Source organism: Anarrhichthys ocellatus, unplaced genomic scaffold (assembly GCF_004355925.1).
Source record: "Anarrhichthys ocellatus isolate YVR2014 unplaced genomic scaffold, GSC_Weel_1.0 scaffold4, whole genome shotgun sequence".
Lineage (NCBI taxonomy): Eukaryota > Metazoa > Chordata > Actinopteri > Perciformes > Anarhichadidae > Anarrhichthys > Anarrhichthys ocellatus.
In genome coordinates this window covers 5,625,795-5,647,393 of record NW_022280034.1, presented here as the reverse complement: position 1 = coordinate 5,647,393, position 21,599 = coordinate 5,625,795, and the positions used below count along the sequence as shown (strand labels likewise).

The following is a 21,599-nucleotide window of genomic DNA, read 5'->3' as shown; positions in this document are numbered from 1 at the left end:
TGATGACTGGGATATCATGAGCCACAGCCCAAAGGGTTGCAACCACTGGGACAAAACACACGCAAGCACAGACACAAACACACTCTGACATCACATTTGGGAGCTCTCAAAATGTCATAAACATAATAAACAGCACAATGTACAGGTTTTTACAAACGCTACTTGATTCATTCAATTCAAAACCAACAATGTGACTTTTATGTTTGCCACTAAAATAAATCTGGAATTCATCCATAATTGAAATATTGAAGTATGTTTGAAGTGCCCTGAAAAACTGAAGTATGCCGAAAGCGCCAGCGAAATGCCTCAAGTGCTACCGCTGATTACCAAAGAGAGTTTCAGCATCATCAATTATACAGCGTGTCCTCTCCTCCGAGGTGCGCACTGAATGGACTGCGAGTTAAAATGTGATGTTCTGCTTCTCACACACAGATCCGGAGGAGAGAATGACAGAAAGCTATAATTTAGCGAGCTTTGTCTCCTCTGGAGATGTTGCATTCGGCCCAAACATGTGTTATAGATCTGTAAGACCGGTGTACTAGCAAAAGGCGTTCATAAAACATGATACTAAAAGCAGCCAAACGTGAGACATGCATGAAGAATAGAGTAGAGACGCATACAGGATAAATGCACAATATGCAGACAGGTTCATTTCAACCTGTCTTTTTCTTTATGTTTCTAGGTGAAGGTTACATTTGACATGTGCCTGATAATAACTCAATTAAGAAAACAATCGATTCGCTACTTTCGCCCATGGATCTCGCCTATAATAGGCAAAAAAGACTTCACATCTTGTCCGCCTCTTACCTTCAGCAGACCTGGAGAGCACACCGCCACACACCGGGACCGAGACACATAAAGCCTGAAGTGCTGTCAAAATAACAAACTTCAGACTCCGGCTCCCGAGGTTCATGATGCCCGGCTGAAGCGTGGACGGGACTGGCCAAAACTGTTTCACTGCAGCGCAACCATCATACAATCCAACAACAGCTGATGTGCAAGGAGTACCCCCACCCCCCGCCCCCCCCCCCCCCCCCCCCCCACCTCCCCAAAAAAATAAAATGACTTCCTGAAATATGATCGAGCGTATGAGCGGTGCTTTAGGAAATCCCGAGGACAGCTGATTCAACTCCATGCGCTTTCCCCATTCAGAGACGTCCAAGTCCAGAGCTGCCTCGCGCAACCCCCCCCCCCCCCCCCCCCCCCCCCCAAAAAAGTGAGGTAAATGAGGAGCGACCGGGGAAAACATTCACAAATAGACAACACAAGCCGCTGCTGTCTCAGTCGCCCACTGGAATGGCATCGATTCCAGGAGCAATTACTGGAGAGAAGTGTTGTCTTATGAGTGGGGACCATGTGCTTCAATGACACGCTTCGTGCTCTGCGAGGTCCTAACGCCTCCGCCAGGTCGCGTTATTAAACAAGCATCAAGCTACCGGAAATTAACAAAGCACAACATCCGGTTACAGATTTCAAAAATAAAAAACCCTATAACAATTATAATGCACTTTTGCAATACTGTTTTTACAATAAGATTAAATAAATAATAAAGAACGTACTTAACGAATACAGACTAAAATAATTAAAATGAAATGCTGTTTTAATGCTTTTTGTGTACGTCATCTCCTATGACCTATCACAGCCTGAATACCACAAGTGGACATCCCGAAGAAGCTATTATTTAGACCTTGACATAAGATTATTGATGTCAAATTACAGAAGTTCTGTACAAAGCAGAGACACGTAAACCATATGACACAAAAAAACAAACAATTCCCGGAAGGTGCAGGACGCAGAGCGCGAATCTAGCGTTTTATTTTGAAGCCAAACTTCTCCATTTCCGGCCTTCCTCTTATCCGTTTCTCAACTTGACTCAAAGGGGTTCGGTAGGCGCACACATACCGTATATTTGAATATTTCAGCCTACGCGGCCCTCACTCAGATGTTATTATGCATGCAAGTTGTTATTCAGTCAGAGCAAGCTGAAAGCATTTGTGTGTGGGAAAAAATGCCGACTTGCAAATTTAGGTGAATGTGTCAATTTAAAGAATATTTTTCAAATTTCTCTTCTTAATGCATACAGATATGCAATGTTGATTGCTGGGTAATATGTGTTTTGATATTGTCCAATGTCAAATCTCTGTGTGTGTGTGTGTGTGTGTGTGTGTGTGTGTGCTTCTGGTATCTAGCACAGGGGCTCATCGTGATGGTGGATAGTCTGTTGTCTGTGTACAGAACAGGGTGGCATGAGTTTGAAAACGTGAATATTTCAAGATATCTGAATCAATATATGAGACTCACAAGCAGCTATACTCAACTTGTCATTGAAGCACCGGTGAGATGCACTAAATAATGACTGTGCATGGACCCATATGTGGACATAGCCCATTCCAACACTGTGGCTCAGCTCAATAATGCTCTTCAGCGTGTGCCCTCTGCACTGCACCACATGGCTATCCACTTTAGGAGGGAATGCAGGCAGACAGCAGGTAGGTGTCCTGTTTTCTGAAAGCTGTTTCTCCCCTGACAGGAGAAAATGAAAGAGCAGTGTTAAAGGTGTAGTGTGCTCGCAGCATGAAGACTTCGGGTAAAGTCACAGCAGCACATCCAATTGTTGCCTAACGCCGTTTGAAATAGGAACTATAGGGTGCAAGCCCAGTGTCATAAAACCCCATTTCCTCAGAAGTCTTCTTTCAAGTTCAAATATGAAAGGAAATAAAAGACTACCGAGGAGTATTGCTCTGCATGCTGATTTCAGTGGAACCAAACATTCAGCTATAGGACGTTACAAAGAGCTGATCTTTTGCTCTTTCTACGAACCAGGATGCTTGAAGGAAGATAAGGTGCAGAGAAGAGCAGGCAGTAAAATATGAATTTGTGTTGGTGTGCTCGGACAGATAACACTCAATAATAAATCCCAACTTCTGGGAAATTATTCCATCCAACCTCTGTTATTATGTCAATGCAGTTAGGGGGAAAAACACAACTTTTCACCAGTGTCTGAAGACAAACATTTTACTGTCACATTTGGAAGAAAAGTGAACAACATATGTTGAAACAAGTCAAATATAAAATACACATGATTCAATTTAAATACAAAATAAAGTTGAAGAATTGTATTGATAGTGAAACAACACACACAGTAAATAACCTTCTTCAAGCAGCAGACATGGTTCCCAGTTGTCTTTAAGTTACTCATTTTAGAAAGACAGACACAATTATGATCCATTATTTATGATCTCCTGTCGTCCAAATACACCCACACGTGCATTGTGCTCTGTCAAGAAATAAGGTTTACAAAAACAGTCAGGCGTAATCATCTGTCGTAATCTTCTCCAAGACATCGGGGCAAATTTAGATGGATGAAACAGCTGGACTATGAAGAAACTTCAACTTAAAAGGCTAATGAGTAAAATAACAATTAAGAATAATGAAGAGCGTCTGCTCTGTTGCCTGTTATTTCAAAAATAAATATTCACTTTTGATTTATGTCCCGCTCCATCGTGTCGTGGAGAGCCACTCTGAGCACGCTCACTTTGGAGCCCACACATCTGAATCTGCAATGGCGGGCCACCGTCCATCATGAGACAAAGACGGGGACAAAGACTCAATTCAAATGGGCACTGTCCATTGACGTGGGCATTCCCAGTGAGAAGGGGTCACATTCCTCCATCTTACAGCTAATCTCTGGCCCTGAATGGTGGCAGAGCCCACTTCAGTTATAATGAGGAAGACGGCGGTTGAAGACTGTCCCGGAAGGGACTGTGAAGCATAATGAATGATTCTGTCTGACATCACATGAGATCATGTGAAAGTGGCTGCGTGAGAGGAGCTCACTCTGCATCCCATTACACCAAGCATTCTAGAAACAAAGGCAATTTGCAATCAAGTGAGAAGAAGATAACACAGATTTAAAAAAAGCATACATTACTGGTTTATATCGTACATCAAAAGGGTATCAGTCATGCGATATCTGGTTTGTGACCAAAACAGAATTTTGAGACATGATTTCATCCGTTCATTTTGGTCCATCTTGCATTTGTAATTGCATACCACAAGGGCAGCTGGGACAGCTGCGCCACGGAGACAAGCATCTGTTTTTCTCAAAAGACAAATCTGTGGCAATCTTTCAAAAAAACAACAGTAGGTCATTTAACAAAACCAAGAGCTGTTTTGAAGGTATTTCATCAAATATGCTCTGTCCTCCAAGTCCACCAATCTGTCCTAAACTGATCATCTGTTTCTTTATCCTGCACACAAAGATGGACACATTGGTGCAATTAAACTGTTTTATCAGCAGGTCATTTGTGAACTAGGTTAAAGGTGTTTTTTTAATTTTATAATTCTGCATCAAAATATTGTATTTTTTATCCAGATGGGCAGAAGAGTCTTTGATGGTTCTGAAAAAACTTCCGAAACAGAAGGTACAGTAAGCGATGTTATTAAATGACCTTGTGGGCTTTTGAAAGATTACCACAGATTTATCTCTCAGGAAAACAGATGTTAAGCTCGGTAACTTGGATAATAAGTAATGGAAATACACGAGACAAACAAAACACTGGCTGAAGGCCGGTAGAGCCGTGCCGTGGCCTACACTGATAGTTTAACTCATATTCAGCACAGCCAGAGGGTCACAGGTCACTTCATCAGTCTGTTATACAATGCGACAGGCCTTGTCATGTCATCATCTTCATCTGTCATCGGCCGTTCAGCTGTTGCTCCTTTGGAGAATCTGATCCAACAGTTTCTGCAATAAGAGAGCAAAACACTCAGATTACTAAAACACTTGGCGGCTGTAGATCATCAGTCTGGTCCACACAAAACCCACGAGGCCTTTTTTTCCAATCCAGGCGAACGCACAAAAAACGTCACATGGAAATCAAACAGTCCTGCACAGACGGAGGAGCAAAACCTCGTCCCTTCCGTCCTCTCACCCACACGTTCAGGTTTCCAGCTCCTCTTTCCAGGATCCTGCTTGATCAACTGGCATCGCACCCTCTTCTCTGTGTTATCTGCCACAGCAGCAGTGTGGCTGGAGCAGCCGTGTGTGTTTTACACCCACACTGTCTGCAGCTCGGCTGAATGGTGGCACTGCACTGTGGCTCTCTATGCCACTGAAGGGCATTTTGTTTCAATGGGAACACAGGTCTCACAAACTCTGAGCACAATGAGACCGTTCACGGTTTCGCTCCATTATGAGAGCGCAGCGGGAAAGAGAACGAACATACGATTCCTCCAGCAAATCAAACTCTGTCATGGGTAATAATTATTGATCATGTAGTAACAAAAAAAAAAGTAATAACCACCTCATGTGCAGAAAATGCATCTTTGAGATCAGCTTTTCTAGTCAAACTCCTGGGAGATGTGCAAGAAAATAGCAAAGGTTTGGCAGCAGCGACATCTAGTGGAACAATAAGTTCATTGCTCTTAAAGAGAAGGCAAAGCTCAATAAATCCTTTCACAGCAATCAGTTTAATGGGACTCATTTTAGAAATAAGCAGAAATTACATTTACATCCATTTTTCTTGTCATTGCTGCATCTCATTCCTTTGATGTTTCTTTACAGAGTTACTTACGATCGGTTCAGCAGAACTAAATCAAAGTTCACCTCAATGACAAGTTACCAAAGGTAAAAGTGCACGCTGTAAAATATTCCTATAAGTGTACAATTATTATCATCAGATCTGGGAAGATTTAATTAAAATGGAGAAACTGTAACCACACGTAAGGATGAGAATTCCTACTTCAATTGCTTCATTGGAGCACAATACGAAAGGGAATAAATCACTGTCAGACTCCCATGTATATTATTTATTGTAATATGTTATCCAGCCCGCAACTTGTCTACCTCAACAGGAGAATACCCAGAAATACACTGTGCCTCCCATCCACCCCCTTGTTATTGTCTTCCTAAGGTCGGTTTATAGATATCCTTCATCCTTCGCGTGTTCCACTCAAAGTCGTCTCAGTGAACCGTGATGGACTTGGTGGGTGATTTAAAGACTTTACTTTCCACAGTTGCACTGCCGTGAAGAGAGAAGAAGTCATTGTTTGCCATTACTGAAAAACGTTTCACCGTTTGCGAGGTTTAATTGAGCCTATCGAGGAAGGTTGTGTTATCACTTGCTTAATTGCCTGTGGGTCATATACACGATTAATGTTCTGTTCAATGTCTCAGGCAAGTTGTTAACATTGTGGCGCGCTGGTTGGAGGTTATTTGCTTTGTTCCATATTTTCAGGGATTTGATGATTCAGCTCATCATTTCTGAATATATATCTATATAACTTCCGGGAGATCAAAATAGGCATGTGTGGTGCTTAAACAACACAAGGACCAGTTTCTTTGCGCTAAGGTTCATCTTATTCTATTCAGCCCCTTAATATCAATATTTTTCTCCCTTACGTATGAAAGAAGGAATTCATGTTATTCCACGCTCCCTGTCAGTATCATGTGCTGTATGTGTAACAGGTTGCTTTAGATCTTCTCTCACTCTTTATGCTCTGCACCACTCCCTTAAAAGGAAAAAAAATTCTAAATGTCTTTTGCATCGTTCTAAACCCAAATTCAGCCTGGTTCTATTCATCTGTGTTTTGGCAAATACAGATTTAGAGATTACCTTTTTGAAAAGTTCCACTCGCTGCCTGTTGCTCAAACACACCTCCCTCTTCTTCTCCTCCTCTTTCTTCCTCTTCACCTCTGCATGCGGCCTGTAACAATATGATCAGTTTGTGCCTTTTATGAGTTGCTGGTAAAGAAAAAAATGGCAGTTTAGGGTTGATTTTGCACCACTAATCAACTACATGGAACACTATATTCTGTATAAATCCACAGTCTAACACCTTGTGAGGCCAGGACGTGAAAGAAAGAAAAAACATAATTAGAGCAAAAGTCTTGGCAGAGGAATAAAAGCAGCATAATTTGTACGGAGATATCACTGATACAGACTCTGCCTTCACACATGAAAGCAATACAAGAGATAAGGATGCATCTGATTGCAAAGAAAAGGCATCTGACAGTGGGCCAAGGTAGAGATTGAGATGTAACTCACCGCTTAGATCTCGACTGCATCTCTTTCCCAGTAATGGCTCTATCTCTGGGTTTGAAAAAGTTATCTGGAAACACACACACACACACACACACACACACACACATACTGTATATATATATACATAATTGCTGATTGAGTTGAAGGCTCTAAAGCATGGCAGTGGATCACTCAAGCTTTTCCAGGTGTTTGAGGAAACTGAAAGACTCCGCTCTTACAGAAAAGAAAGGATCGTGTTGCAATCTCCCGAAAGAACAGACAAGATCATTTTCAACAAGAGCACGCAATTCCACCGCCTCCACTCGCTTCTAAGATATTAAATCTCTCCCTTTCCAGGCTGTCATTGACTCACTGGTGTATGTTTTGATGTTGTTGCAGCCAGCAGAGGGCAGAGAGAGCTACGAATTTACTGTCACAAATCTTTAAATTCTTTATTGTTTACTGTGAAGCCTGGCACTGAAAGGAAATCTCATCAGGCAGAACATTGTGTCGAGAGCTTAATGCCATTTGAAGGTGACAGAAATATCTTTGCTGTAATCCAATGCTTGCAATCATTCTGAAACCCTATCATTCAATAGAGGAGCACTTGCATACATATATAAAGTATAAGCAATAAAGCCATTTGTTTCATACTTCAAGTGGCTTTTATTGTATTTAGTCGCAGCTTAGCCTCTCTCTCCTCTGTGCTTCTTTCCCCTCACAGTTGGCCTAAAGCTAGTTAAGATGAAAATGTATTGTTATTACATTTCAGATTCTGGCCTGTTATGTGATCCATCCTAAATATAATTTTTCTCTGTACATTTTAGTTATGTTACATTTATTCCTTTAGCTTTTCTATGCAATATCTGTAGCTTCATGGAAGTATAGAATCTGAATGATGTGTCATAGTTTGTCTAAAACTACTGCTAACTGAGAATATTGGGTTTCAGCAGAGGATTTTAGTGGATTAGCATGCCTTCGAGCTAAAAAAATAAATGTGAATATTATGTATAATTGAACAAAATGTTACCTATCAGTAGCTTAGATCCAGAAATATTGGTCTGAGCATTGAAAAACAACACGCACTGGCTGAAAACTACCCCCCTCGCTCTTTGTTCTGTGTCTGTATGTGTGTGATTATGATGTGGCAAACGGCCACTGCAGCTGCAACAGAACAATGGGCAGTTCGAGAGAGGTGAGGGTGGCTGCTGGCACCGTACCGTTCAGAGAGGTTCCCCGTCCACTGCGGGCTCTCCTCTGCCTAACAGCAGCATCCGACCGCGAGCCTACCGAATCAGCCTGATCCCTCCTCTCCTGTGCCCTTCGCTCCAGCTCTCGCAGCCTGCCCTGGGAACGACTGATGAAGTCTGGCCTGGACCTCTGCAGTGCGTCCTGCCAAAACCAGAAAAAACAGAAACATATTGCTCTTCTTGACAAAACACTTAAGCCCAACGTCCCATTTCCAACTCCCACCGCTCTAGAATACAGCTCTGGAAAACTCAAAAGCAAGTCAAAATGTGTCATTCCCTTTCGCTGACGTTGTAGTGTACTTTAACGGTTGCAAACCTGGGGGTGAAAATCTCCACAAGGGGTTAAGATGAACCTGAGTTGTTAGATAATTAACAACATAGGGATTTAAAAAAGAATTTCGGCTGCAAAAGAAAGGAATACACTGGCTGCAATACACAAAAAAGTGCAACAAATAGACATTTGGAGAATCAGATCCTAATTGTTTCATTGTTATATTGGCAAAAAGAAAATACCTCTGAACTCACCTGTAAAGAAATAGTTTTAGGTGAGCTTTCAGTTTCAAGAGTGCCATTAGGTTGGTTGTGGTGCTGGATTGTTCTTTCATCCAGATGTGACTTCACACGTTTCCCCTCATCTGTCACAACCACTGCAGAAAAAAGAAATCATTTTCGCCTGCCCTGGCTTCACGTGCCCGGGCACAATGCAACATAGCCCTCTGGGCTTGCTATGATGACATATAACTTCTTGGCATGAATCAAAACAGGCACAGTATGTAAGCACTGTGGAATTTCACTGGATCTGTATTGATTCCATCAAAGATGTAGCTCTGGAAACAAAGTGTTGAGCTCGCAACACTGTCAGTTAAAGATCAATGTTTTATAAGGTGCGAAATTAAGATTTCGTGGGAGGGGACGCGAGAAGTAATAATACCAGTATTTCCCTCAGGTGATGCAGCGGAGTCCTTCTCAGATTTGCCATTTGGTGTTTTCTTCTTGCTAAGTTGCCTTTGGAGTTTGATATTTGCGATGATGGCAGCTGCATTGAGGGCGAGCACTTCCTCTTGAGACTGATGTGAGTTGGGATCTGAAAGGCAAGAGGGCTTTGATGTGAGTGAGAAGTGAGTGAAACAGTGACACCGGCTGTTGCCGAGCTGCCATTCGGCGGTCGAGGGGTTTAAAATCATTTCATAATGTCCCGCCTAACTCGCAGGTTGACTGTATCAAACGTAGAATTTAAATTAGGCCGCCTCGGGCCTCCTAATTAATTGATGACGGTCTTAATGAAAGCGATTAAGGAATAATGAATAATTTCACACGGAGAAGAGACCACGAACGAAGAACAACTCGCTCAGCAGAAAACTCCCTCTCAATGTTACTTATTCACCTGAATAAGTAACATTGAGTGACAGGATGGCTCTACAGCGGGTGATTAAAACCACCTAGAACATCATTGGCATATACTGAGCATCAGTGATCTTAGTGAGAAAAGGAGCCTGCGAAGAGCTGAGGGGATATTAAAGACAAAACCCACCCCCGCCACAACCTGTTCACCCTGCTGCTGCCTGGAAAGAGATACTGAAGTATCAGCTGCCGAAGCACCGGACTAGTTTTTTGTTGTTGTGTGTTTTCTTTCCTATGTGGCAAATTGGGCCTACACTCTAAATTTCGTTGTGCAACCCTGCCGTACAAGGACAAATAAAAGCCCTTGTAACTAATATTCAGCATTACTAAACAACAGCTTCAAGCTGACTGTTTCAGTCCTTTTACATAATCACATGGCATTTTTGTCACATGTGAGGACGTTGTAAAAACGTCCATTCAGAACTGTGGACGGACTTGAAACTTTGACCAAATGAGTTCTTGAGACTTGGAAGACGAAAGACTATGTATCCAAAGCATTGAAAGAACTTGCATCTTGATGTGCAATTTACTTATGACGACACGAGATAAGACTTGGACTTGCCCTCAAAAGACTTAAAAACTGCTCTGCATTCAAATCATGGAGGCTAACCTCAACAGTAAAGAAATAAGATTCGACATTTTGGGTAATATGTCCGTTCACTTTCTTGCTAAAAGTTAGATCGATACCACTTTTGGATATGAGAGTATTGATCCTCTAATCTAATTCTCGATAAGAAAGCAACATAAGTCCATTTACCAAAATGTTGAACACAATTTATTAACCTTTACCTCACTTTCCTGAGTTAAACCACAGCCAGAAACCAAGCCTCGATCCCAATAGGTAGTAGGAGTCGACGTATTACCCGGAGGAAGTTATCGGTGGACATCTAATCGGTAGATCTGGATTTTGGGCCTCAGGTAATCAACGAGTCCCCACAGTGAGACTGTGTGAACAGATATTTGTCCCCATAAGATGATTACAACGAAAGAAACAAAGAATATAACAGCTACATTGCAGGATCTGGATGCCAAAATGGATTCTAACACATCCCAATGCTTTATTTTCACCATGTTTAGCAGCTTGTGATTTCTCTTCCTCCCCTGTGCTGTTGGTGAGAAGGGGGACTAGAATAGCTCATACATGCAAAGAGAGGCGTAGAAAAATGAAGGAAGGGGAAGGCAATAAAGCGCCTGTAGGTACCAACGGGGCCTCTGAATCCGGGTAGTGCTATTTGACATCGGCACAGACAAGCATGAGTGTCAGTTGCACTCAAGGCAACAGCTAATGGAGTCATCTGAATACAATCTCATAACGCCTATCAATAAGACATCTAAGTTGAAGGACAGTATCAAACCGGAGAGTTTGGCTCCAGAGTGCTGCGGTTTGTGTAATAACTTCAAGCTAGGACACGCAAATGGCACAAAGGAGGTGTATATTTAGACATCGCCATCCTTTGAAAACGGAGATCAGAGACAAATGGAGCCTGTGTGCTGACAGGAAGACAGTCAGAGTGGGACAGAGAAGACCTACCCGGGGCCTTGATGAGAGTTAGACATGAGGACGCTCTCCTCAACGCATTCTCTGGCGGCAACCTTTCTTGCTGGCCTCCGTTTGGCTTAGGGGTGTCTGCCACTAGGTGACCCGCTTCTTCCACTGCTGTTTGACGGCTGACAAAACTACTGCTGGAGTTCACCGGGTTGATATTGGCCCCCTGTGGGAGCCCAAAGCTCCATTTCCTGGCCGCTGGTTGTGTCACGTTCTCCCTGCTTGGCTCTGTGTGTCCAAACATATTGCCATAGCAGCTCAGCGGTCTGTGCGGCCTGTCCAATCTCTGTCCAACCGCCTTTGGAGAAACCTCTGAGGGTTTGGCCGCTGCTATAGCAGGGGGGCTGCTCACAGAAAGACTCAGCGTGGATCGGTGCAGTGTACCATCGTTTTTTCCTGGGTCCAAAGTGGGTGTGTGTGGTGCTACAGCAGAGTTTGGCCTCTTTGTGGAATCCAGATGGAGATGTGAAGGTGCTGCACTGTGTTGTGAATGTTTACCCTCACTCCACGTGCTGTTTTTGTTGTACACCCCCTCTGTGTAGCTGTGTCTGTACTCTGGGTGCCTCGTCCCAGACCTTTCCTTGGCTGGACTGTAGCTCTCCCTGTGCTCTGTCACTTTGATGATGGTAGCCTTTCTTCTGTGGACCACTGTGTCCAAAGCATGGCTGGCCGGCGGGGTCCCCGCGTTTTTTGTGCTCGAGAAAGGGCTGGACAATGTCCTTTGCTCTGTCACTTTAAGGACAGTGGCCTTCCTCTGCACCGTCACCTGCCTGGAGTTTGGGTCCATGGACGGAGAACTGGATTCACCGGAGTGGTTGCAGGCGCCGGAGCCAGGCAAACTGGCCGATCTGCTCACTTTCCTGGAGGAGATGGTGATGGAGGAGAAGCCGGCTTTGTTCTGAGGGATGAGCGTAGTCACGGCAGAGTTTGTCTGTATGTGTGAAGGCTGTGAGCCGCTGTTTGCTCTACACAGCGGGACTGTTGCCCTTATAGGCTGAACACCGCCTGTCCTGTGCAAAGGCGTTTGTGACTTGTTCGTATCTGTGCTGTTTCTCAGGCGATCAGCACAAGTTGTTTGATGAGCAGGAGCGTGCTTGAGGGGGACCGTGCTGGTTGTTTTCATCTGAGAGGACCTGTTGGGGACTGAGCTGGTCCCGGTGGGGAGCACATTGGATTGACTGCCTCCAGGGAAAACTGGCACCCTGTTGGTATTCCAGCATCTCCTCAGAGCTTGAAAGCCTCCAGGTCGGTCCTCTTCGTTAGCAGGAAAGCTCAGTTTTTCTGGCACCTACAGCATGTGGATGAAAGAGATTCTCTGTGATAAAGATCCTTAATTACACATCGAAACCCCATCCCACCCTTCTGTTGTTGCTAATGTCTCCTGCTAAATGTTTTGTCATTAATCAACACAATAAAACATATGCTGTGGGTTCATCTCGCCAATTTGAGCCCCCGTGTTCAAGTGGCAAATACAGAAAATGAAGCATAACACGTATATCAACAATACGACATCTCTCTAATATTACATTTCAACAGCGGGATCAGCTGTCTATTCCTTCAGGGCTTTGCTGTTTGTTCTTTAGTCAGATGACTCTCCCCGTGCTTGACACAGCCCCAGCAGCAATAGAAGCAGCAGCAGGAAGAGGCAGCACACAGCGTGACTTATCCCTCACACATTCACAATGAGACTCTATCCTCAATAGGAACTGAGAGGCAAGAAAAAGCAAAGATTCTGGTCCTTGGCCCAGAGGAGTCTGATGGTTTTTTATGGAGCATGGAGAAATGCTGATATGACCCTGTTGTTGTACTCCCCAGCAGGGGTCATGAGGTGACATACCGCCCTGATCCCTCGTTTATTAATGCTGCATAAACCTAATTTCTAAACAAAGTATGTGATTTAGCCATTTGCACTTCTGTAACACCTTGTGGCTGTCGACAATATACTTTTCATCAAAGAGAGTTAAACTGCGACGAAGAAAGTAGTACAGTAGTGAATAATTATATAGATACCTACTGTATAGTCATTCCTCATATGATGATAAAATGCACATTAAATAACTTCTGATTATGGCAATTAGACAGGGTTGATTATGGCTGCAGACAATCTGGTCCACTTAAATCTTGTAAAAAGACATTTTTTGTCTAATGATGTCTAATATGTCTAATGTCTAATTTGGCAATGCTTTGGATAAATGCTGCAGCACACAGACAGAACACATACACTGACATCTGTGCTGGTAATGGTCCATAAAGCAAAGATGTCATCATCAAGTTGCCTTTGTGTTGATCATAAGTCATTTATTTTTTTGTTTTTTTTATTTCAGTGACTGTCCTGCATTCTGATGAGGCACCAAAGCTTTGAGCTGCTATATTTTTTACTCTAAATTGTTGAGCCACTTTTTCAAGTTCCATAGAGGATCTTTAATTTAGTTTTCTAAAGTTAAATTCCACCAGTACGTTTTTAATCTTTGATCCCATGAACTGCGTATGAACTGTCGCGAATGAGTGTCGGTTCCCTCATCTTTTAAAGGGATGGATTGCAGCTCTACATTTATCATATTTAGAAATAAGCGACGGTGGCCTAAGCATCAGAAAGCACAACAGTAGCATAACACTAGGATTAGAAGACCCCAGGCAGACATAGAATTCACTCCCAGACACAAAGGCCCACTGACATCCATCATCTCCTGAGCTCAAGTGAAAAACAATCCTACGAGAGGTGTTATCAGTTACCTGATTAATATGGGTAGAGTCTTGATCAGGTGTCTGCCACGTCTTCACACCCAAAGCATTCGGACTGGTGTGACTTTTCTCCACCTCTCCATCTATGTGTAAAGGCAAAACAAATGATCCACTGTCACACTCGTCACAAGACTTTCTCTTCTACACACACACACACACACACACAACTCAGGCGTTCCTCTGAGTGTGTGGCAATGTTGACACTGTCAATAATTGACGTTGGCACAGTAAAGTGAATCTAGCACCACCCCAGAGCCACTTCTCTGCTTCCTCAGGGAGGCGTATAGCAGCTCGACTGGTCTGCCTCTCAGCCCTGACTGATACTCTATATTGCCATCCTGACTGCCTGCCTGGCTGCATTTCCACCTGCTGCTGTTACCATGGCGACCGGCTCTCACATTGGGATAACCCCTTGAATGCTGTGTGGATAATCCGCCGGTGTTTTCTATTTTTTTCCTCTCACTTTGACGGAGAAAGCGAGGGACAGGGTGAAAATTGCACCACTTTGCAAATGTGATTACGCCTGAAAAAACAAAGAATTGTCTTCAGAGGTGCCACAACGGCTGTTTCTGACACCTGCTGCCATCACTATATGTGTCATTTCTTTCTCTTTAAAGGGCCCCAACACCAACTTGTGACCCCCCCCCCTGGAAGAGCTTCTCTCATTACCTCCACTACCTCAGCTCAAATGACCATTTTGTTCCGAATCGACAGCAGCTTAATATTCAGGAGGAAAAAAAAGAAGAATGGCCGGCCATAAGGCACCCCCCCCCCCCCCCAATTCATTCCTCATCCTCATGAGTTTTATCTAGTAGTTGTGTGAGCCGGGTGGAAAGTGGCCAGTCTGTCTCAACACGAAGGCCCTTGGAACACAAGATCCAATTTTATTATCATTTTCTCATTAACATCAGGCCGTTTCATGTTTGCTAAATGTGACGTGTGTGGTGGGAGAGGGCACTAAGTGTCTGCAATAAGACCTCGGGTCGGATTAAAAGTACTTCTGCAAGGGTTGTCAGCAACAACCAGAAGGAGAGAGAGAGAGAGAAAAAGAATGAGGAAGAGGTGGGATGATTTGCCAGCCGGAGTGTAACCGAGTCAGTTCTTGTTGGAATAATTGCAGATGGAATATCTGATAGTTTCATTTGGTTTTGGATGTGGACTCGTTGATTTAAATGTTGTGACAGCTGAGCAAAAGCAACCGGCATCGAAAAACAAGACACATTTGGATGCAGTCCTGCATAACGATTCTTGTTTCTTGTTCTTCATCTTCACCTCATTGCTGGGATTGCAGCCGTGGCCAATTTGTTGTGTGCATGCACCTGCATATAATTATTATTCACTGTGAAGTAACTAAAAATATGAATATTTATGCCTATATTTGATTGACTACTAACCCATTTATGATCTAAGAGCATTCACTGGAGAAATATTGTATCAACACAGCCTGTGCATGTGGCTTTTAACTAACTAGTGTGTATGACGTTAATAAGGTTTACGTTGCTTAAAACACCTGCACTTTCTGTCAAAGTTCCCTGCTGCCATGGATGGATTGCTTTGATTTCTGCGAGCAGCCCGAGCCGTGCCAATGTAATCTATGCATAAACAAGGACGGGGCTGAAAGATCAAACCTCAGATCAAACCCAGTGAGTGTGGGGCTGCCATGTTCAAAGATTAACAGGGCTGCTTCTCCAATCATTCTGCCTCCTCCTCATCTTCTCTTTTCAACACCTTTTTTTTTTAAACAGTGCCTGTTTCTTTTACCTCCAATCCTGCCAGGACACTGTGGCACAACAGCCGGGACCAGCTGTACATGAACTTGACTTTGTTTCGGGGGGGGGGGGGGGGTCTAAAGTGTTCGTACAGTCAGTCAGTGTGGAGCGTTTGAAAGAGGACAGGAGCAGCACTGCTGCAAGGAGCTGATTAGAGGCAGGTAAACTGTGTGGCAACTCAGCCCTGAAATAAGCTTTTGTTCTCTCTCCAGCTAACCCGGCCCCTGCAGTTACCCCATGGCCATATTTGTTCTGGCAGTGATCAGGCACTAAACATCACTTGAAACGGAACCTTTGTGTGTTTCGGGGAATTTTCTGTTGTGCAAGACAGTTACTTCATGTTTTAAAATTTGGTTTGGTCTCACTTTTAAGGTGCAACTCTCGGATATTTTGAAGTTAGTGACGTTTTTGGCGGGTTTTCCAGTTATTTTGAGCCCAATCACAATGTTACTCCTCAACTTAAGTGGTTTTGTTGCCTAAACCTCGGCCCGTGTTTCTGTTTGAATTCACAGCGATGTTAATAGTGCTGTGCTAACCATTGCGTTAGACAGTGACGCCGAGGGCTCTGACAAAGAGCATGTGACCGGTTGAAATGAGAATGTGTTGAAGGCTACATACCCTGGTGCATGTTGGCTGTTCGATTCTTCTGAAATGTTGGAGTGATGGCTTGTTTCAGTTTCACCTGTAAACAAAAAAGAGCCCATTATAGAGTACACAAAAATATATTTATATATCTGATTGTAACACTCCGTTAGAAAGAAAATACTATCAACATGTTTTTAGGAATAAAATGTTCTATCAGAAAGACTATGAAAGAAATATGAACCATCCTCCAGAATATAAATAAGAATGAAAGCGGAAAAAAGTTTGATGTATGTTAGTGCTACTGAAGTGAAGATTTCTGGCTCAGGGTTTGAGAAAAAGCTCATTTTCTTTCCACTCGTCTAAAAGAACACAAATTATGGAGAAGCTGTGTCTCCCCTTAAACCCTTATGAAACTATCTAACTAGCCATTTCCCTTGTTTACAGTGTTCGTGCTAAGCTAAGCTAGCCTAGCGTAGAGCCATGCGTGGTTTCTATCACCTACCTCTCGGCACAGAAAGCGATAGCCTATATCCCCAGAATTTCAAAATATTCCTTTCGGCATAATCCCTCAGAAAGGTCTCATTAAATATCCTTTTTGTATTTAAGTTACTGTAGTGAAAATACACCAAAAATCTCAACACTGACTTCAGATAATATTCTTTTTTCAGTGATTAATTTTGCATCAGTTCAGTCTGATGCACAAAGCACATCAGTCAGACCAGAATATCTGGTACAGCACAGCAATTTATAGATTTTTGAAGTCAAATCATCAGTTCAGTTGATAATACTTCCATTGAATTGTCTCTGTACATTGACTTGCATCCTCTCAGGGCACAATGCTCAATCTCTGCCGTCACAGCTCCAAATGAGTCGTAAACCTTTCGAGAATGCGTGGAGTTCCTGCCGAGTAAGCTGTTTTCAAAGGATGCCGGAGCTCTGCCTTCTCCCTGGGTAACTGAGACTCGACTGCAAATGACTCTCTGTGGCCCTATGCGTTTCAGACTGCCTTGCCTTGCCTGGCACTACGCACCATCGCCTCCATTACACAGCACTTTACCTTCAGACTTGCGGGGCTTACACTGTCTCACTAACATCTCAGAATAGCAGCCTGAGAGACAGCCAGTGCCAAATCCAGGGTAAATCAGTGCAGCATCTTTCCAAAGGCCTGTTTTAAAAGGTTGATACCCTAAATACAAAATGTTTTTCTATGGGGTTTCTGTGAGAGATTAATTCTCACTGCTCCAAAGTAAATCTCCTCTAAGTGTACGGAGGCCTGCCAAAATGAACTGGGTAGCTTTGTTTCAGCAGGTAAAGAATGTAACCGTTTCTCTAAGTTCTTGAAATATTGCTCATCTAAATGTAAAGAAATCCAGAAACGTCTTTAGCATCAGAAAAAAACTTTCTGATATGCTTGAGGCTTTTTGAGGTGTTATGTGTTTTACCTGGCCAGCAGAGTGGTCCGAAGACTGGTTTTGGTTACAAGCACCGCCCACCATCATGACTCTTCTTTGGATTGGCAGCCAGCCGATTTTGACTGGAGCCATACTACTGAGTTGAGCCTGCTCCTTCCTTGGGGTCTGCATCATTTGAACTCTCTCCCAGCTTCCTCTACGCTCTGGAGGAGAAAATAATCCCGTTTGGAGGGACTCCTGGCTGCCCAGCGAGCTCTCACACAGGCTGGGACTCCCACACGAAGACGAGGCCTTGCTGTAGGAGGGGACCTCCGGCTGTCTCCAGACAGGTCCGCTTGGCTCTTTGTCGAGAGCAGGCATGGATGTCGTCCAATCACTGAAAGCCGGAGCCTGACCGTGACATGGGGCTCTGAGAAGTTCGCTCTCTATCCTCTGCAGGTGCTCCAGCCATCCGTCCAGCTGGCGTCCTCCTTCGATGGCACTCTGGGGCCGAGGTGCACGTTGGGGAGGAGAAACGCGGGGCAAAACCTCCCCTTCTGGTATCAAGCTCTCCCAGTAGGACTCATCTCCCGATCTCCTCCAGCTCGGGGCTCTCCGTAGGTGGGCAGCTGGCCTGCGGAGAGTCATCCCTCTGGAGCTCAGGTAAACACTCACTGCTCTCGGGTTTCAGGCCACAATAGAAGCCCTTTACAGAGGAGGTATCAATGAGACTCCCCTGGCTCGACTGGACTTCTTACCATGAGGCATGCCAGAGATGCACTGCAAGGAATTAGTAGCTATAAGAATGCTGGAGGCTGTGGATGTCACAGATCTGTCACGAGAAGGTATCAGAATACAGATGAGAATTAGAAATAGGTGCAAATAATTCCAGATTATAAGTACATTACTTCAATTTCCATGCTTTTATTACATCACTGTTACTTACTGAAACACCCCTTTTCACTTGCATCCAACTCCTCACTCCTTGGAAGTAAACCCTGTGTTGATATGAACTAGGTTCTGGTGAGTACCGTCTCCAGTGAGGCCTGTAGCAATGTGAAGGATGCTTTGCCCAACAAAAGAGTTACTGAGGGCTGAACATCCAATGCAGAGAGGGAGATGGAAAGAGACAGAGGGGTGGGCGGGCCGAAAGAAAAAAAAAAACACTTGTTGATGCAATGCTTGACGTAACAGGATCTCCATTTAAACAAAGAGCACCATTAACATTCAGCATCGTAATCAACAAACTGTCTAATTTAGGGTTTATGCGTGTCAGACACACCACCCGATGTTTAAAATTACGAATCAAACTTCCTGACATTCAGGCATCCTCACAAATGACAGAGCATCACTAATGAGCAGTTATCCACGTTATTCCACGAGTCACTTACTGCTTCAGAAATCCTCCTCGGTGAATTCCCCCCTGTCTCTGCTCTTCCTTGTGATCTCGTGGTTAACGGCTGATGATGAGGCGCTGCTGTCCTCAAGCCTCTAACCGAGCCATGTGACATTTGCAAGACTGTCTTCAAAATGGAAAAAAAAGTGTCCTCTTGGATAAGTAGCCGTGACCCACGTGATGTCCCACAATGCATGAGTGAAGGGTGTTTCTAAAGACAAGGCAGGATTCTGTTTTTAGCTTTTATTTAGAGGCAGTTGAACACAGATGTTCAAAGATACAACTTCTTCCAAAAAAAAAAAGAATTGCCAGCTGCTTGGATGTTTAATGAATTTCTCAGCGGATTAGCAGTCCCCAGATGTCCTTCAAAGCAGCTTAACGTCCCTCTCGGTGGTATAACATTTTCCAATCGTCTTTCAAAGACAGAGATAACACAGAGATATCATAAATTACTGTGACCTGCTCCAACACACCTTTTCAAGCTGAGAAGCCTACACGCAGAAGGAATATGCAATGGCGTCAAGCAGTTTGTAATCTTTTGTCTGATAACCCAATTGAGTTAGGACAGATTTAAACAAGGTTCAAAAGATGTAGGTTATTGGCTGTGAGAATAAGTGTGAAAGCGACCTCGCCCTCTGCTGGGGACACTCCAACATGACAAGTGGAGAAAGGGAGAGCAAAGGAGAGAGAGGTCATGGGTTTTGAGAGACTTCTCTGAAAGATGTGATGCAACCATAGGATGGATGCAGCATTTGTGCAAACATGAGGAATTAAGATGAGCGGATTCAAATGTGTGCACCAGGTGCATCCCCCCTGATGTCTTTCATTTAGCACCTGCAGCTCTGAGGAACAGCTCTTATTAGTTCAACACATCACAGCTCAGGATAACAGGCTGGCTTTGGCTCCTGTAGCTTCACCATTAAGCACAGAGGAGGAAGGACATGGACAAAGACCGAATACATTCTCATTCTGTGGTTGAACCAATCAGAGGAACAATCTCTGTGTGTTTTATCACCATATCAAAGATCACAGTAGGAATACTGTAATATGCTTTTATTATTGATAGGATTGAAGTTAAAACTGTGTGTGAGGGGTTAGTTACTATGTATTTATTTCAAGCTGAGTAAAGCAGGGACATTGACAACCACAACAGTTATATTATGCCTGTGAATACATAAAAAGTAATTTTGTCCGAATGATAACTAATTGTAGGCGAAGTTAATGCACCACATTCAATCACCAACTTACTTTTTACTTATTTTACTTATTCATGTGCTGTCTCTTCTTTGTGTGTGTTTACCATTGCTATAGTAGTATTAGTGTGTATATATATTTTTTTTTTAAATCCCACACACTATTGAATCTGTGTTCTTTGTTTTGGATCTGTGTTTTGTGTATTGTGTATATACCAACTCATTTTTAAGTTTTTTTCAACTGAACAGTACCCTAAAACTTTTCGTAAGCTTATTCTAAAAGTGATGTAACTATATGAATAAAAAAAACATATAAGAGCATGAATAATTATCTGGGAAACATATGTTTTAGAGGAAAATGACCGGTCGAAGGTCTCAAAGTGTATCCACCGGTTTATTTTCCCCCATGTCATTTTTACAATAATACGCTCCTGCAGATTAAAAACCAACAACTCATTCTAAACTTTTCCTCAGTCATGTGGCAGTTTGCGTCTCAGCACAACACAGCAGTGAAAGTTTAGCGGGACTCCTGCAGCATGAACGCCTACAGGCTGAAAAAGTTGTGTTCCCTTCCTCCACCTTGCGGAGCGTCCTGTCACTGGTGGAAAATGGCTGCTCGGAGTGGCTCCCCAAAGCTCAGAGAAAACTGAAGAAAAAAAAGAAAGTCTACGTTCACTACGAGAGGTCACACCTGGACCGTTTTCTACGCGGCAACTGCGGGGAAGCCTCGACGCGGAGAATGTCTCGCTGGGTGCCCACCAAAAGGGAAAAGTATGGCGTTGGTACGTAAAATAAACTTGCACGCTCCATCGCTAGCTCGTCCTAGCTCTCTGCTCTCTGGCTGCACAAGTTTGGAAAAGGGTTGTGAGTAGAAGGAAAAAAAAAAAAAAGAAGCTACCCCGGCTGTGTTGTTTCTCGTGCGACATTTGTTTTGCTACAAAGTTGCCTGTTGCTGTGTGAAATCTCACGTGCCGGGGGGGAAAATTGGTTTGCTGGGATTTGCGTGAGACGCCAAAACAAGGAATGTCTGTCTATTGTGTGTGTGTGTGTGTGTGTGTGTGGATTGGAATTGTTAGAGGCGCGCCTAGTTGTAGCGCTGTTTCCTGTGTTAAGGGGGCCTCCGCTGCTCGCTACTTTACGGACTTCTCCGCATAACTTGTATCTTTTTAGTTTGATGGTTGTTTGTGTTAACTCCTCCCGTCTTCTAAGCGGGGAAAGCCTTTCGTCCTTTGTGGTTGTTGTATTTTGTCACTTCCTCAACTGCTCCGAAACCAGGAACCCTGTCCTGAGAACACTGTTTC

General features: G+C 43.6%; 3 protein-coding genes across 7 annotated transcripts in view; 1 reads left to right on the top strand and 2 right to left on the bottom strand.

Annotated features, from left to right (window-relative positions):
* The window catches only part of adam12a (ADAM metallopeptidase domain 12a), a 64,153-nt gene extending 63,156 nt beyond the window's left edge, over positions 1-997 (bottom strand). Inside the window, exon 1 of the mRNA XM_031842896.1 lies at positions 808-997. Coding sequence (XP_031698756.1) covers positions 808-913 — 106 coding nt within the window. The 5' untranslated portion in view covers positions 914-997. The remainder of the gene's footprint in view (positions 1-807) is intronic.
* Positions 998-2,999: 2,002 nt separating this feature from the next.
* cunh10orf90 (chromosome unknown C10orf90 homolog) lies at positions 3,000-19,222 on the bottom strand. 4 transcript variants are annotated; one of them, XM_031843632.1, is made up of 12 exons: positions 19,101-19,213; positions 18,656-18,803; positions 17,761-18,541; positions 16,352-16,415; positions 13,956-14,047; positions 11,208-12,510; positions 9,207-9,359; positions 8,801-8,922; positions 8,246-8,417; positions 7,050-7,113; positions 6,618-6,708; positions 3,000-4,747 (listed from the first exon to the last, which is right to left on the bottom strand). In XM_031843632.1, the coding sequence occupies exons 3-12, from the start codon at positions 18,355-18,357 to the stop codon at positions 4,709-4,711; spliced, it is 2,697 nt and encodes an 898-aa protein (XP_031699492.1). In that variant the 5' UTR covers positions 18,358-18,541; positions 18,656-18,803; positions 19,101-19,213; the 3' UTR covers positions 3,000-4,708. The 4 variants fall into 4 exon arrangements, 3 of the variants coding, with proteins under 3 accessions (XP_031699492.1, XP_031699490.1, XP_031699491.1); XM_031843630.1 differs by lacking the exon at positions 3,000-4,747 and having other exon boundaries at positions 4,756-6,708; positions 19,101-19,222; XM_031843631.1 differs by lacking the exons at positions 3,000-4,747; positions 19,101-19,213 and having other exon boundaries at positions 4,756-6,708; positions 18,656-18,820.
* A 1,283-nt stretch (positions 19,223-20,505) lies between these two features.
* The window catches only part of dock1 (dedicator of cytokinesis 1), a 156,755-nt gene continuing 155,661 nt past the window's right edge, over positions 20,506-21,599 (top strand). For both annotated transcript variants that reach the window (XM_031842849.1, XM_031842848.1), the window contains exon 1: positions 20,506-21,080. In XM_031842849.1, the coding sequence (XP_031698709.1) occupies positions 21,038-21,080 (43 nt within the window). In that variant the 5' untranslated portion in view covers positions 20,506-21,037. The remainder of the gene's footprint in view (positions 21,081-21,599) is intronic.